Source organism: Echinops telfairi, unplaced genomic scaffold, assembly GCF_000313985.2.
Source record: "Echinops telfairi isolate 266 unplaced genomic scaffold, ASM31398v2 ScPeMD7_60;HRSCAF=208, whole genome shotgun sequence".
Taxonomy (NCBI): Eukaryota; Metazoa; Chordata; class Mammalia; order Afrosoricida; family Tenrecidae; genus Echinops; species Echinops telfairi.
In genome coordinates, this window is record NW_022103958.1 from 41,775,000 (window position 1) to 41,791,802 (window position 16,803).

The window sequence follows — 16,803 nt, forward strand, 5'->3', positions numbered from 1 at the left end:
ACTAAAAGAACAGAAAGACATCCAGACATCTACGGAGAAGTGGCTGCATGTGAGAATGTGAGTGGGTGAATGTAACTTTTTAGAGCCAAAAGAACCTGGCGAGTGAGCGACCGGGTGTGGGTGGAGGCAGCAGTGGGCTGTGAGCACAGAGGGTGTAGGAAGCCCCCACCTGGAGCAGCCAGCACGTCCACTGGGGTGGGAGGTCACCAAGGTTAGTCTCACTACAGGGGCCACATGATTCTGCTTCCTCGCAGAGAAACTTAAACTTGAACATCTAAAGTCACAATTTTGCTAAGGCTTTGGAGCAGCCAGTGCAAATTGCCTAAAGGTTTTACACATTGCCTTGGTTTAAAGGTCTGCTCCTGACGGATAATATTCCAGATTGAGCAACAGCTGAATGATCCCCCATCAACCTGCAGTGGCTCCAGAAGTCTGGGGCTGAACAGCAGCGAGAGCAGGGTCTCCTGTCTCAGGTCTTCTGGGCTGGGGCGCCAAAGGAGCATGAAGAGCCAAGCCTGAGAAGTCGCTTAGAAATACTGCGGCGCCCAAGAATGTACGAGCTACCTGTGCACTGGAGAGCACCACGGGCACGTTCAAAGGTTGTTTACCATGTGGGGAGAAAGTGCGTCTCGAGTACTTGCCTGTCAAACCACGCACTTCTATGAAATAGCACCTCCCATCCTGAGTGAGCTGAGCACCGGGCCAACAGCTTTCACCTGGTGGACATTAGAGACCAGTGAGCTCCGTGTTAATGCCTCGTCCCTGGAGGATTTCGGCCTGGGGCCGATGCCAGGGAGTCATGAGGGTTTGGCCTAGAAGCCTCGAGGGCGTGCACGGCTGTGCTATCCTCCGGGATCACAGCCCTGGAAGGAAGTGTCTCCTGTCCACCCAAACACTGGCTCTCTCTCGGCAAGTAACCCTTCACAGAGAAGCCCTGCACATTTGACCAGAGTAAGAGGCCGGCCCTGGATGGATCGCAGTGAATTCGGCGCAACTCAATGAACATGTAAAGGCACCTAGTGAGTGCCAAGCACCATTCTGAGTGGCAAAACCAGTTCCATTCCTGTGTTGATGATCTGGTGGAGGGATGGGCATGTCTACAAACCTTAAATGGCTGGGCTCAGAGGCATGCTCTAACAGAGGCCCAGGGCGGTGCAGAAGGAAGGAAAGAGCACTTTAACCAGAGAGCCTGGAGGGGAGGGAACATCGGAGAAGGTGCCACAGGGGAGGAGGTGTTATTTTTCTGCCTCTTGAAGGTTCGAAAGTGGAAAGGAGTACTTTGAGGCAGACAGAGCAGCTACTTAAACCCCGACCAAGCCTGCTGCCTACGCGTTCATTCCGAATCATAGCGCAGAGTGGAAGTGCTCCTTAGGATTTCCGTCCTTTGAGGGTTTCAATCTTTTATTTATTAATCATTTTATTGGTGGCTCTCACAGATATAAGAACGTACAAATCAATTATATCTAGCCAACTTGTACAGGTGCTACCATCATCGCTTTCAAAACATTTTCTTTCCACTTGAGTCCTTTGATATCAGCTCCTCTTTATTCCCTCCCTTCCCACCCTACCACCCTGGTGAACCCTTAATAAATTAATATATATAATAAATTATATATATATAATAAATTATGTATATATAAAATTTCATATCTGGCCCCATCCAATGTACCCCTGCACCCACCACTGTGTTATTTGCCCCCCTCAAGGGGAGTTATACATCCACCTTGACAGAAGCAAGCTACATCTTTCTCCCACAGAGCAGCTTTTATGTGTGCCTCGTCATTCTTAAAATGAGTCCGCATTGAGGTTCCCATGGACTCTGAAATGGTGCCGTAATATATGTCAAGTTCTCCCCTGAAGATGTACCCATCTCATAATTTATCAACTATGAACTTTACTACACGACTAGGAACAACAACAATGGTCCTTGTGTTGGGGTTGTCAGATACAGTCTGTTGAGCACAACATCCCCGCAAGTGGATCAGCCAGTCCTCCTTCGTACTGCACCACCCTCAGGTACCCATCCCTACCCCTGCTCCCCCGCTGCGGGTCAGCGTCTCAGGGAGCTGGAGGTGGAGATCTGAAGCCCAGGATTTGCTGCAGGCGGCCTCTTTCCTCACAACTGCCTGCCTGACACTGAGTAACCCCTAGATCTGGCAGCTGTAGATAACATCAAGGTATAGTATCAATACTTCATTTCTTAGATATAAATACATGCCATAAAAGAATTACTTTCCCAGCCCTTGGCAGGAGCTTTGTTTTTCTGTTCCTGCTCCAATCGTTTGGACAAATAGGAAACTACACATTAAGCAAAGGTCACACGGAAGGGAGTGGATCGCGCAGTTTGCAAAAGGAGAAATGTGCTGTGAAGAGCTGGTGTTGCAGGGTTATCTTTCCGCTTCACAATGGGCTTTGGCTTCCAGCGGATGAAATGTACATTTCACAAGGTCTGAAGGAAAACACGAGTTGGGAAACTAGTGCCAAGAGTGGAGACGAGTGATGTCTCACTTGTAAACCCTGCCTGGGAGGGTGTCAGCTGTGATGGCTCAGGGTCCTGGCTCACAGATCTGGCCCTGGCTGTGCCTGGCGTAAGGGCTGTCCCATGGCAGTCTTACTCCCCCTGGGCTCCGGGACCTAAGGGCTGGGGAACTGACAGGGAAGGCAGGCCATCAAGACACTGAGTTCAAGCCTACAACCCCACCCTGACAGCAGTCTCCGTCCAACAAGCTGCCTGTGACTCTCGGTCTGTGTGCTTTCCCATCCTCCCGCACGGCTCTCTGGCTGCTCCTCCTCCTCCTCCTCCTCCATCCTCAGACCTTTCCTAGGCCACTCTGCGTCTCTCCCTTGTCAGGTGGCCTTACCTCTCACTTTATGGAGGATTCTCAAGCCAACAGATGGGCGCCCTCTCGTCTTACTTTGCCAAATCCTCAAGCCTTCATCTTTCTCTTTGTTAGGACCTTTCTGAAGTCTCTTCCTGTTCCTCTTTCCAAGGGCTTCGTTCCGTGGTCGTTTACTTTCCCCCACCCCCTCTACCGCACCCCATCAAGCACATTCAAAGGTGCTTTCAACCCTTGGCCCTGCTTTCTCAGCATTTCTTTATTTCTCCCACTCTACTTCTCTGTCCTCAGTTAAGTCGCGGTGCCCAGGCCTTTCTCTCCTGCCTTTCCCATTCTTTACTAAATCCACTCCTCTTTGTCCTTGGCTCCCACTCTTTCCTTAAAGCTCCTCTTAACCTCTCCATTCCCAAATCAAGCAGTGACTTCCCCCCTCAGCTGGCCCAGGCTCTCAGAAGTAGATGACGTGGTTGACTCCTCCCTTCTTGGCACAGCATCTTTGTGGCTCCCACGTCTCCACACACACCTGGTTTTCCGCCTACCTCTCTAGTTGCTACTTCTCGGTCTCCTCTGTAGACTCCTTCATCTTTGTCTGATCTAAGTGCCAAGATCCCCACAGATTGGTCCCTGATCCTCTTCTTCGTACTGTTTCCCAGGGTGATCTTAGCCGATACCCTAACTTAAAATATCATCTACATTCTGATAGCACCAGATGACGACCTCCAGCCAAGCACTCTTCTCTCACTTTGGTACATCCAGCTGCCGAATTCGAGATTGCGTTTGGGCTTCTTCCACAGGCACCACCAAGTTATCTTGTCCGAAATTTCATTCCATCCTGTCCATTTTCCGTTCCTCACACATCCCGGTGTCTCTCGTGTCTCAGAGCTGCACACACCCCAGGCCCTCTCCCTGGGACCGTCTCCCCTTGCTGCCGCGCAGCTGGCCGCCTGCCCATCTTCAGACCAGTGCTTCAGCTTCCCCCTCAGGGAGGCCTGGCCTCACCACTCCATCCAAGCACATGCTCCCCGGTTACGTTCCATCATGGAGCGCCGTTTCTCCCTTTCATGAGACAGCGCCCTTTGGAACAAGGTGTGTGCCTTTCCTTCTGCGTGGCCATCTCCCCGCTGAGGTCGTATTGGCAGGGAGCATGTACCTTCTTTTTTCATGTGTCACTTGTACATGACATTGTGCCTGTGATTTAGTCGCTGCCGAATGGAATCATGAAATGCTGAATGGGAGTCATTAAACAAGTAGAAGATGTACTACAGGCATGGAATAACACCGAGTATTTTGATTTATCTCCATCTTTCTCATCGTAGAGCTGTGTCGCCCTGTAGCTTGTCCATGGCCTCCCGGCATCGCTGGGACCGGGAAGAGCAGTGAGCTGGGGGCATTAGAAAAGGAAACACAGTGGTGAACTGTCGGCATTTGGGGGCCCAGGCAGTGCTCGTGGGCCTTGATAACATCTTCTCGCAGGGGAGAAGGATCGTGAGAAATAGGGTAACACTGAAAGGACTGAGTTTCCTTGTGCTCGATCAGTAACCGTGCCAAAGAGATGGCTTGTTCTCAGAGGCTCCACCTTTCCCTAAGATGCGGTCCTGTGCTTTCCTCTTCTTCCCAGTGGAAAGACAAACGGAGACCCGGATTTTGACACCACCGCCCCCAGCCCGACCCCCGGCTGCCTGGAGGAGATTAGTCAGGAGACAAAGGCCAGGATAGAGGAAGAAGCTTACAACAAGGGGTGAGTCAGACTTGGCCGCCCGTGGTCACCTGGCAGGTCACAGAAGACACCTCCCATGAGAATGTTTTGTTTCTTAGAGACTGTAAGGAAGCAGCCAGTGACCCCAGCAAGGGAAAGAGGGAGGCCGTTCCCCAGGAAGGGTAGGAGGAAGTAGAGGGGCAGGGCGCGGGTAGACAATAATTAGACTACCCACTTTGGGGGCACAAAGCCATTAGAGAATGGTCTGGAGATGGAGGGTCCTGGGTGGGTTCCTACAGGGGGTGACTAGGGCTTCCCCACTGAGCAGGGGCCAGGCCTGAAGGCAGGGAATTGCCTCTGAGCAGGCCAAGCCTCTGAGTTTCCCTCTCCCTTCCCTTCCCGGTGGCTCATGCGGGAAAGGTGGCTTCCCGGCAGCATGGGCTCCTCGGACTTCTGTGTGACAGTCTGTCATACCCCCAGGGATGCCCCTGCCCCTGCCAACTGTGTGGCCTGCAGAGGCCACTCAGAATAAGATTAATCCTGGGAGTGGGAAACCGGAGGGTTTCTCTCCGAAAGACTCATGTGCTCTCTGACGACGCAGACATGTACTGGGCACCCTCCCGAGACCAAGCTGTGCGGCTGGCACATCTGCAAAACCTTCCCCATAAGCCTAGGAGATGGGTGTCACCCTTTCTGGGCCAGCTTGTGTTCCTGGCACATTTGTGAAACTTCCCAACCAGTCTGTGACCGGGGTTCACCCTCTCTCGGCTCTGCCAGGTGCCAGGCACTTCTTTGGCATCTTCCAACACAGTCGCTCCATTCAGTAGATCCGAAACCGAAGCTCCAAAGTCACACCGACGGCAAATATAATCTTATACCCCGCTGAATGCTCTCTTGGATAAGAACCCAGTCAGGTGACCCTGCACCCACATTTTTTCCTGTCCCTTTTGTCACTGTCACCCTTTCCCGTAAACAGGAAGGATGGCTGAGGAGCGAGGAGAAATTGTATTGACATGAGCCACTTGGGAGTCAGTGGTGTTTCCCAGCTTTTTCCTGTTGTGTGGAACCACAGGAAGTGCGCCATTGCGGGGGATGATCGAGCGCCCTCCCGTAGGAACTCAGGAAAGGATGCTGTGGTCCTGCCCTTTCCCAACACCCGTTCCCTTTGGTCGCCCAGATTCCAGGAAGGTCTAAAGAAGACGAAAGAACTCCAGGAGCTGAAGGAAGAGGAGGAGGAACAGAAGAGGGAGAGTCCTGAGGAAGCCGAAGAGGTGGAAGAAACTGATGGGGAGACCAAGGACCCGAAAAGCAGGTGGGAGGCGTGTGTCTGGAGCCTTTGTTGGGCAGGCAAGGGCTGCCACTACTGAAGTCAGTCACGATGCATTTAACTGCACAAAAGTCCTTGAAGCCCCAGGCCAGGGTCTGGGTCTGGGGCCCAAGGGAGAAGCCAACAGAGACCAAGAGGACCTTTTGTATGGAGGAAGAGGGTACAAGAGATCTCAGAGAGTGGAAATCCTTAGCCACACCAGGGACCTTCTCAAGAGCTGAGGGATGAGGAGGAGAGGCACTCACTGGTTCCTTCATTATTTCTATCTATCTCATCTCCTAAATGCATCTCTAGCTTGTCTCCTAATCAGATGGAAACTAGGATGTGGAGATAAAGAGACAGTAGATCTGCATCTTGTCCCACTTGTGGTGTTGCCTGGCCTTTAGATGCAAAGCACTGTATGCAGTGATCACTCGGTATGCAGTGAAGTTTTATGGGAATGAGGTCTCGGGCCCACCAGGGCAGGACGACACCACAGAAGTACGTACATGTTTAGGCACAAAGTAAACCGGTGCACTTTTCCTGATGGCTATAGTGAACACCACAGTGCCCTGGATTTTCAGAACAACCCCAAATTCATACATATGGTCCTATTATCGCCTTTACTTCACTCAAACCATAAGTCTTGAATTTTGGTTCTTTTTTTTAATAGCAACCTTTAAACATTTCACCAAAATCTTTGTTCTCAAACACTCCAGACTATTTTGCGCTCTAACCAAAATGCTTAATATCTAGTCCACTGCTGGCCTGAGGTTCTGTACTTCGTTGCTGGCAAACTGTGGAAATCCCATGTGCACAGCGAAAATCCTTAGTAAAGATTAGAAGGGGGATGGATATGCTTCCAAGCACAGAGGAGCCAGCCACCAATAGAGCCCAGATGGCCGAAGGTCCACCATGATGAGAGGCCTTAGCCTGCACAGATCAGCCCTCCGGTTCAAGGGACGAGCAGCGTTGGAGAGAAGGGAAAATCCTTCGCTGTTGCAAATAAAACTGTGCTAAGATACAGCCACCTCTCCCAGTGGCCAGACCACTGTGTTTAAACACAATGACTACTCTGATTGGCTGTGTCCTGCTCTCCTGGCTCTCACCCCCTACATGGGTGGGGTGGTGTCTCCTGCTCTTACTTTTTAGCCCTCCATGCTGCCCTCCTCCCCCATTTAATGCAGTCAAGCTCCATGTGGACCAAAACCCTTCCTGTGAGTCCCCAAACACGGCTACGCCAGGCTCAAGTTCTAACACATCCAAACACTGAGAAAGAACAAGAGCGAAATAAGCAGAGCCAGGACGTGGGATATAAACAGTCTGGTTGGCACCGCATGTGATCCTCATCTCATGAGTCGGATCTCACGTCATTGGTGGCTTGTTGCCATCTTGTGAAACCCTAAGGAAAGCTGAGGGTTTGCTGAGGGGCTTCCCTGCTCAGCTCCTGGTCAATGGTGGGTGGCAGGGGACATCCTTAGCACCATCACCTGCCAGGGTCCTCCTAGCCAGGACCCCTGAGGGTCCTCATTCTCCCAACCTTGCTCCCTTGGGGATCTGCTTTTTCCTCAGGGAACATGACTGTACCTGGGATGATGGGACCCAGACGCGTGCCCAACCCTCAGCAGAGTTCTCATACTTCAGCATGGGGGCATGGCTTCACCTCCAGCCTATGATAACCACTGTCATATACAAGTCCCACTCACTGTTAGAGGGCCTTCCTCATTTGTGACCCAAGTCAGACTGGCCCCAGGAGTGATCATTGCCCCTGCCAGGCGGTTTTCCTCCACTCCTGCGTCCCCGAGCACCCAGCTGCCTGTAAACATCTCCACTCAAACACAGTGCCCTCACGAGATGTTGGCGCCTCGTTAATGCACAAGGTCTGGAACTATCAGAAGCCCATGTCCTATTTGGGGTATTTTAAAACAAAACATTGGGATTCAGCACCCAAAACTGAAGGCCCTTTGTTTGTCTCTCTCCTCCTCTGCACGGATCTATTATAAATATTATTCTCTGGAAGACCAGTTAAAATGCACTCTGGAAGAATCAAAGACAAATCTTACCATGGAGAACACGGTCTCCTGACATGTACGTACACATGCGAGCAAGTGCCGCTGATGAAGTGCTACGGACAGCTTTTGTCTTATCTCTGAAATCGTCTCTCTACAGTTCAGACGATCGTTAAACAGGACCTTTCCCTTTTCCAAAGACTCAGGAAACAGAAATCCTCTGGTCATTTTAAGCTCCCCAAATAGCTTTCATTTCAGTCATTAAAGTGGGCAGCCTCCTGAAATAATCAAAAGCAAAAACTGTTTATAAAGCACAAGCTTCTCTCCCCAAACTCTGGTCCCCTCCCGGAAGGAAGCCAGCAGGGGGAACAGAGCACAGGATTGGCTGCTTATCCGCCGTGCCTGCGCTGCTATTGCAGTATCTGACCTCTCCAGGGCCAATGCAGAGAAGAGGAATGGAGATTAAGGGATAAGGAAGGCCTTGCTTGACTGATATTACTGTCAGCGGGTTCCTGGAGGTATCAGCAGTCTAAAGCAGGCATCCTCTAGTGCAGCGGTTTCTAGATCCTTCAGCGAGCCCCACTCCTCCCACTCCCCACACAGACACACATTTTCATCGTGAATGCAGATCAATGTATGAGGCTGAATGCCTCTGTTCTAGGCTTGCCACTTAAAATTCCTCTTGGTCCTTGGGCAGCTTGAAGTCTGGTATATTTGGCTGTCCTGCTGAGGTCTCTGCAGGTTCTAGATACCTCTCCCAGGCTGGCAATGCCAGTTTACCTTCAACTTGACCACACCCCAACCCACTGCTACTGAGTCAAGCCCAATTCACAGCGACCCCGTATTGGGTTCCTGAGACTGCAAATCTTCATGTGAGTCAACCGTGGCAGCAGCTGTCTCCTGTGGAGCAACTGGTGGGTCTGGGCTGCCCAGTAGCTAACCCATAGTGCCACCAGGGCCAATCACGGCCTCCTGGTCTGGTGACATAAAGCACTCAGGTGAGGCTTTTGCCTTCAGGTTCCTCACGAATGAGTCACACACCGGGTGTTGGTGTCCCACAAACTGCAGCAGAGGCACCTCTTCAAGCAGTTTCTCTGAGGCCCCCCTGGCTTGGTCCCATTGAGAGTGGAGTAACCCTATGCCATCTTCTGGGGGAGTGAATGGGACTCATTGCACCCCAAGATCTGTTTCCAAAGGAATAGTATTCCTAATCTAATTCTTTTCTAGACAAACCATCGACGATCGGCTAAGGGGCACAAACCCCATTTTTGACCTCTCCTTGGCAGTCTCAAGTCCTAGCATTTTGTTTTATTTATGAAAGTACAACCCTCCCCACCCCTGCCCCTCCCAGAAGATTTTGTTATAGCATCCAATTATCTTTAATTAAAAACTAAAGACTCAAAATCAAGGTGAAAGAAAAGGAGCTCCTCTGCAAACCCCTCCTTCCTGACAGCTGGGAAATAACCAGTGGTCTTCACACTGGCCCGTTTGCTCACTGTTTTGTTGGGTTGTTCCTGAAGGGATCCCCAGAGGGTACCCACACTGAAAGAAGCCAAGCCATTTCCCGTGGTCCTCACAGCCGAGGCAGGCACTGCTGAGCGTCTAGCCCCTTGTCTTTGAAGTGATTTGTGGAGTCTTTGGGGTCTGTCGTAATGCATGTATTTCCCAACTCTGGATGACTGCTCTCTACTTCTCGGCACATGGCCCTCATTGCCCTAGCTATGTGAGCCTCGGGGTCTTCAAAACGCCCGTCTGCTACTTTCCGCCACTCGGTAATCTCCCATAGGCTAGTTTTTCTCTTTTTGAAAGTTCCGGGCTTAAAAACAGGGGTAAATTCTAGCTTCATGAAGGTTTCTAGGGCTCTAAAAAGGATAGAAAGCTCTAGAAAGGATAGATTCCTTCCCCTCCAGAAAGCTCTAAAAGGCTAGCTTCCTTAAATGGGCTATCCGGCCAAATGTCTTTTTCATTGAACCACAAAGAGAGAGAGAAACCTGAAAGGCACTTGGGAAGGAGTAAGAGAAAAGGGGGAAGGGATGAGGCAAAAGATGGAGGAAGAGAGAGAAACAGGAGGGAGGAGAAAGGGAGGAGAGTGCAAGGAAACAGTGGGGGAGAGGGAGTGACGATTGATTGGGTTGAGAACACACCACCTGTAGTTTACTAGAGGTTTCCACCCATGTGGTTGTCCTGAGGGTGGTTTGAAGAGAACTCTTGAAATGGGTCAAACCCCTCGCCATTTATCCCTGGGCATCATGCTTTCTCTAAGAGTATAACACAGCCTTTCCGTGCATCCCTGTCACTCTGGATATGAAGCTAAGAGCCCAAGCTATGCATTCAGTTCATGTTTCAATTAAAAACAAAACAGGACATTTGCAACAATACTTCCCAGGGGAAGGGAGTAGTTGGCAAACAAATGAAGACGGTAAGTGCTATTTGTGAAAACAAACAAACACAATGCTGAGGGCGGGATCTGATTGGACCTTGGAGCTGAGCATCAATTCAGCCAAGCAAAGAAAGTAAAGGTGCTGGCCTGGCTGGACGCCCGAGAACATGGGTCAGCCAACCCGGTGTCCTGGAGGGGGTGCAGAACTTGGGAGAGTGCTGAGATCGCTGATCATCTCTTACAGAGATCAATGATCATCCCATAGGGAGATGAGGGTGTGTGTGAACGGATGAATGAATGACTAAACATCCAAAGAAGCTCCTATATCAGTAGTTCCCAACATCAAGACTATGGCCTGGTGGCCTCGGGAACACCCGGGGGGATTTTTCAAATTCTAGATTTCTAGCTCATGCCTTTAGAGATCCTTATTCCAGAAGCCTGGGATATTTTGACTACTGTCTGCCAAGCTGGTCTTTGTGCAGCTGAGTGTGAGAACCCTGGACAGAAGCATGGTAGACTGGGTCTCGCCATCCATGTACCCCATATACTTAACTCTTCACCTTTTTTTTTTTTCATTTGACAGCAAACTTGAAGAATTGTTTCATTTCTTACAAGTCATGTATCCCAAACTGTGCCAGCACTGGCAAGTAATTTGGATGGTGGCTGCTGCCATGCTGGTCTTGACTGTCGTGCTGGGCCTCTATCATTCCTACACCTCCTGCGTGGAGCAAGCTGATGGCCCCCTCGGAAGAGCCACTTGCTCAGCAGCCCACAGGGACTCCTGGTGGAACTCAGGACTCCAGCACGAGCAGCCCACAGAGCAGTAGGAAGTTTGATGCCTGGCTAGTGCCCTGCTCCAATGCCCCCGGTGACCCAGCATGTCCCCAAATAGAGGGTCAGGCCACAGGGAATGAAGGGGGAGCATTTCCTCTGCGGGAGATAGTCACACACAGTCACTGATGTTCTTGGAGGAGCCCCGAAGCTGCCCTGGGGAGGCGTCCAGTACACGAAGCTGTCACCTTCACCAAGGAGCTCCGTGGAAGGGAGGCCTCTGGCCCTCAGCTCGGTTGGCGGGAGAATGCAAACACCTTCACGGAGGTGCAGAATAAAAGCTCCCTCTCTCTCTCCTCGACAAGGGGTGATCAGGAAGAACTGTGCTTAGCAGGCCCGCATCGACCCTAAAATCACACCTGGAATTTGGAGTTGCAATGGGGCTGCCTTCCCATTCCCCATCTCGTTCTTACCGACTATCCTTCAGCCTCCCTCTCTCCCTTTTGGAATTGGAGTTTCGTTTTAAAGAAGTAGGGACGTTTCTCAGAAAAACAATACATAAGCTGGATTTCGCTCAGTGTTTAAAATTAAGTGGGAAGATGTGAATTAATATATATCCATCCATGTACATACGCAGTATGCATGTGCACAAAGCCAACCGCCCTCCAAACGTGCCGTGGACAACAAAAGGCCTGTCAAGCCAACCCACAGGCTGCCGCTTGGTATGGGGCCGTCACCAGGCACCTGTATTCAATGAGCTCTCCACGTGGATTGACGATGTTTGAAAGACACGGAAACTTCATTCATAGCTCGAAGATGCACTCGCTGGTCTCTCAGATGCAAATATCAACTCCTTATCTGTTCTCTCCCTTTGCGAACAGTTAGCCCTCCTCTCCGCTGAAGGGGGAGAAGTGGTGTATCTTCAGCATCAGTCTGACTCGGTGTGCTCACGCGCAAGTGTGCATTCTCACGTCAGTGCGTCACTTCAAACAGGGTTTCCAACTCAAGTATGTGTTTCAGAGAGTGCTCAACCGTTTAGCATCAAATGGAGGGAGAATATCCCATCTCCAATCTGTCTTCTCTTTCCCCCTTTACACCCACTGCCTTTGTTCAGCTCACATCAGATTTTTTGGGTTGTAGTGATTTTCGAGTGAGTTTTTTTTTTTAATTTTATCGGGGGCTCGTACAATTCTTATCACAATCCATCCGTACATCCATTCTGAGTGAGTCTAGTGGCTAGTTTGCTTTTCTTTGTGTTAATGCTCACAGGCAAGAGGGCTTCAGAAATTTGCAGGGAAGAGAAAGAGAACCGCATTTTCCCACAAACTTCTTGATGCCTCTTTGTAGAATTTTCTACGAACCACGCATCGTCCCAAGAGTTCTAGAGGTGTTAATTGATTTACTTCTCAGGAAAAGAAGGAACACAACAGCAGAAATATAAGGTGAGTTGGACTCTCCCGTTTTCAGGCTACAAATGTAGGCACAACCCAGACAAGTCCATTGTCAAGGGCACTCGGCGGGAACTCATGGCCAAGAAGGCTGCCTCCAGGGGCCGAGCTCTGAATGGCCTCTTCTAATGGTCTCCTAGCTGGACCCCTCCTGTTCCAGCCTTGGAGTCTTTCGGCTCACTGCTAGCAGAGCCTTCGCTGCCCTTTCTAGAGCAAAACGCTCAATGTCGTCCCTGCTTCTCATCCTTCAGGGACACGCTCCTAAAGAATAAGATTCCATTTCTTCACCTGGTTTCCAAACTGCTCTGAACATGCCCCCGGCCTCATGTTTTATAGCCCTGTGAGTGGCACTCCTTCCCCAAATGGCCTTTTCTCCAAACCCGTTCTGGTTCCTCACCTACTGCGTCCCCACCACTCTGTTCCTCCTCTCCACTGGCTTGTCTCCCGCCAGCCTCTTCTGACCACGTCCTGCCCAATCGTCAGGACCAACGGCAAAAAGCATCCTCATGCTGTCCCTGATGGCCTCTCTCAGCACAGTGTAAAGACTTTCCTGACTGACCCTGGCTAGAGCTATCACAGTAACTGCGTGCTGTCTTCCCGAACTTTCCTTCACAGAAAGGCACCATGTCTTAGCCATCTCTGGGTCAATTCAGCATGGGGGCTGATGCTTGGGAGGGTCACATGCAATGTTAGTCCAAAGAGCAAGAGGGCATTCAAGGCAGTGGAGGGCACGCCAAGGACGGCTAACCTTGTGCATGCGTCCTGAGCCTGCCCCCCCATCTCAACAAGGGAAGCAATAGATTTATGAAGCTCAGCATCTTGTACTGTTTCTCCATGTCCTCTGTGAGAGGGCAGGAGGAAGACCAGACTGGCAACACCATTTCTAAGCTCGGGCTGGATGCAATCCCTACCTTCTGAAAGACTCACCGAGAGCAGGCCCACCTTAAAACAACAGGTCAGTGTACGGGGACCATCCTTTGCAGTGGCTAGAAACCCACCGAGCGAGAAGCCCAAGCAGGGTTTACCCAAGGATGCACCTAGCAGGACAGAGGGACGTTGGGGGCGGGGACACATAGTTTACTCTGTCCAGTGGGACTGAGGCCACAGAAGTTTTACATACGTGAGGCCCTCTGGACCAAGGACAGAATGTGTTGGTGGAGATCCAGAGTGAGTGGCCTGTAGCAGGACCCTCGGGGATCAATGTCCTACCTCAACATCCCACGAAGAAGGATCCGACGGAGCTGGCCCACGACCGCCTGGAGATGAGGACCCAAGGGGGGTGCAGCGAGCTCCTGGTCTCCCGCTGCGCCCCAGGCCTGGAAGTGTGTGTGAGGAGGGAGGCTGAGCGGCCTACCAGTCACCACATCCATTAGGGGATCACCGCAGGAAGGGTGTTTGTTGAGGGAAGTTTCCAGAAAACGAAGATCAGTCTGACACCTCTGAGCTGCTGCCAGCGCAGCACTGAAATGGAGGGCCGCGGGCCCGAGGGTTCCCGCCGTGACATGGGTCTGCACGAAAATGGTCCCTTCAAACGCCTCTGCAGTCTGGCGTGGCCGCTCTGCCCGAGACGTCTGGGGCCCTACCCTCAGTCGCAGAGTGATCCGCTTGTGCCATCGAGGTCACCTGCTGCCTGCCACAAGCCCATAGGCATCGCCCCCATGTCTAGGCTGGCAGAAATCGGGAAAGGGAGATGTCGGATTTGTGTTCTCCCTGACCGTCACTTCCCGATGCTGTTAAGCCTCTCACAGGTGTGCTCATGTTGAACCGTAGAGTGTCACATACTTGAGTTTGAAAATAAAGCACATTTCCAAACTTCTGGCTGCGACAAAATGCCTCCTGATTTTACGGAACTAAGCCACTCTCTTACCTCCAGTCCGAACCAAGTGGGTTTGCTTCCCTAAAACTCACTCACTCTTCTCTCTCTCGCCCAGTAGTGCTTCATACTTTCTTTAGTCTCATTGTCTGCAAAAATTAGAGGACCCGTTTGAAGACTCCAGGGCCAGAGAAAATGGCAGACCTATTAAACAGAAGCTGGGTCGTGGCATGGGTACCCACATTATTGAACTGTGACATAAGCAAGAAATTTTAGTATACTACACCGCCAAGATTCAGAATTTTATTTTAGCAGCCTACTCTAGTGTTGAAGAGCCCTGGTAATGCCACAGAATAAGTATTGGACTGCTAACTGCAAGGTTGGCAGTTCAAATCCACCAGCCATCCTGAGGAGGAAAGATGATAGGCTGTCTACTCCGGTAAAGATTTACAGTCTGGGAAACCCTATATAGAGTCACTGTGAGTCCAAATTGACTCAGTGGCAATGGTTTGTTCTTTTTTTTCTTTTAACCTTGACATTTAAACCGAAAGTGATGTGCTTTAATAGAATAGCAATCAAGTAGCGGGGAAAACTCACGGCACACATCCTCTTAATACACTAAAGACTGACCTGACATCAACTGACAAGGTGAAGTCTACATTGTCTCTTATCCACCAAGTCAAAAGCCCAGAGTAATAGTAGGGCCCTTGTGATGACTGCTTTTGTAAGTCCAGTCAAGAACTCTTTGGTAATAAAGACTAGTTGCTCCACTAATTTTGTTTTGTAAATATGATTTTAGAATATGTCTGGGTTTTTCTGTTTGTTTTGAGGGGTGGAGGAACTCAAACCATTTTATTGGGGAGCATCTTGGAAGCTGAAGCTGTGGGAACAATGAAGTCCCCAAACTGCCACCACTATGAAGGAAAAACAAATATAGAGGTTTCCACAGCAAAAGAAGCAAACTTTTGATTATATTGCAGGGGCAGGTGCTAACCAGTGGAGGGAAGGTGGTTATTGGACGAGAAGGAAAAGAGAAATCAAGGGAGGGAGGGGGTGGGTGGGCACACCAAACTATTGGGAGGTTTGATAAGTAATTTAAGTTATTGAATGCAAAAGTGATGCTCTGAAATGTAAACCCCCACCTAATTCACAATAAAAAGTTTGAAATAAAAACGTTAAATCTGAGAAAGACTGCAGCCCATCTGGGATCTCCTGGATCTTCCAGCTGTACCTGGTTGCTTTGAATAACAAATCCCCTGGCGTCACGTAGCCCTTCCGTGTGTCTACAAGAGGTATCAAAGAGTGGACCGGGAAGGGCTGATGGCTCTGTCCTCCCTGGTGACTTTCATGAGCCTCAGCATTCCATCCCCACAGAGCACGATGCTGGGCAGCTGAGAAAGAAAGCCATCACCCACGGTATGAGGAAGAGCAGCAGCAGGAGCCCTACCCAGCCTCTGAAAGAGCGCTATCGCTGTGCGGCTGCCCAGTCAGGGCCCAGCGCAGCACTCCCACGAGCCCCAGAAGGACACACGGCCCTGCGCCATCCTCATCAGAGCGCTCGTGTCTGAGCCCATTGTTGCAGTCCCTGTCAATCCGCGTCGCCCAGGGCTTTCCCCTTGTTCGCTGCCCCTCCACTTGACCCAGCACGACGACGGACGCCCTCCTCTAGGCGTGGGTCTCTCCTGACAGCATGTCCGAAGTACGGGAGACCAGGCTTGCCGTCCTGGACTGTAAGGAGCGCTCAAGACAGATTTGTTTGCCCTTGTGGCAGTCCATGGTACTTGCAGTATTCTTTCCCAGCTCCACAATTCAGAGGCATCCGTTCTTCAGTCTTCCTTACTCAGTGTCCAACTTTCCTACGCACGTGCGGTCATGGAAAATGCCACGGCTCAGCTCAGGCGCACCTTAGTTCCTCAGTAACATCCTGGCTTTTCAACACTCTAAAGAGGTCTCCTGCAGCAGATTTAAGCTCTTGACTGCTGTTGCCATGAGCACCGATTATGAATCCAAAAGATTGCTGGCCCTCCACCAATCACGATGTCCTTCCCCAGGGACTGGTCCTTCCTGACTGATAACAGGTCCAAAGTACAGGAAACCAAATCTCTGCGGCCTCACTTTTAAGGAGGAGTCTGGGTGTATTTCTTCCAAAACACATGTGGTCATTCTTTTGGCAACCCATGGTATAGTCAGTATTCTCCACCAACAACATCATTCAAGAGCATTGACTTTTTTTGTGACTTCTCTATTCCTTATCCAGTTTTTGCATGCCTAAGACAATGAAAAATAGTGTGCTTCCACTAGGAATATAGAAATAAGGGACTCCACACTATCATGACTCGAATTCTACCTTGCAAGTCTGGCTAGACCAGAGGATGCACACTGGTACAGCTAGGAACTGGAAATATAGGGGATCCAGGGTGGATGAGCCCTACAGGACCAGTGGTGTGAGTGGTGATACTGGGAGGGTAGAGGGAGGGTGGGTTGGAAAGAGGGAACCGATTGCAAGGAACTACATGTGACCTCCTCCCTGGGGGACAGACAAC

The 16,803-nt window shown here is 50.6% G+C and overlaps 1 protein-coding gene across 2 annotated transcripts in view; it reads left to right on the forward strand.

Moving 5' to 3' along the window:
- The window catches only part of IRAG1 (inositol 1,4,5-triphosphate receptor associated 1), a 133,200-nt gene extending 118,938 nt beyond the window's left edge, over nucleotides 1-14,262 (forward strand). For both annotated transcript variants that reach the window (XM_045291055.1, XM_045291056.1), the window contains 3 exons: nucleotides 4,456-4,575; nucleotides 5,711-5,845; nucleotides 10,812-14,262. In XM_045291055.1, the coding sequence (XP_045146990.1) occupies nucleotides 4,456-4,575; nucleotides 5,711-5,845; nucleotides 10,812-11,055 (499 nt within the window). In that variant the 3' untranslated portion in view covers nucleotides 11,056-14,262. The remainder of the gene's footprint in view (nucleotides 1-4,455; nucleotides 4,576-5,710; nucleotides 5,846-10,811) is intronic.
- Nucleotides 14,263-16,803: the final 2,541 nt, after the last annotated feature.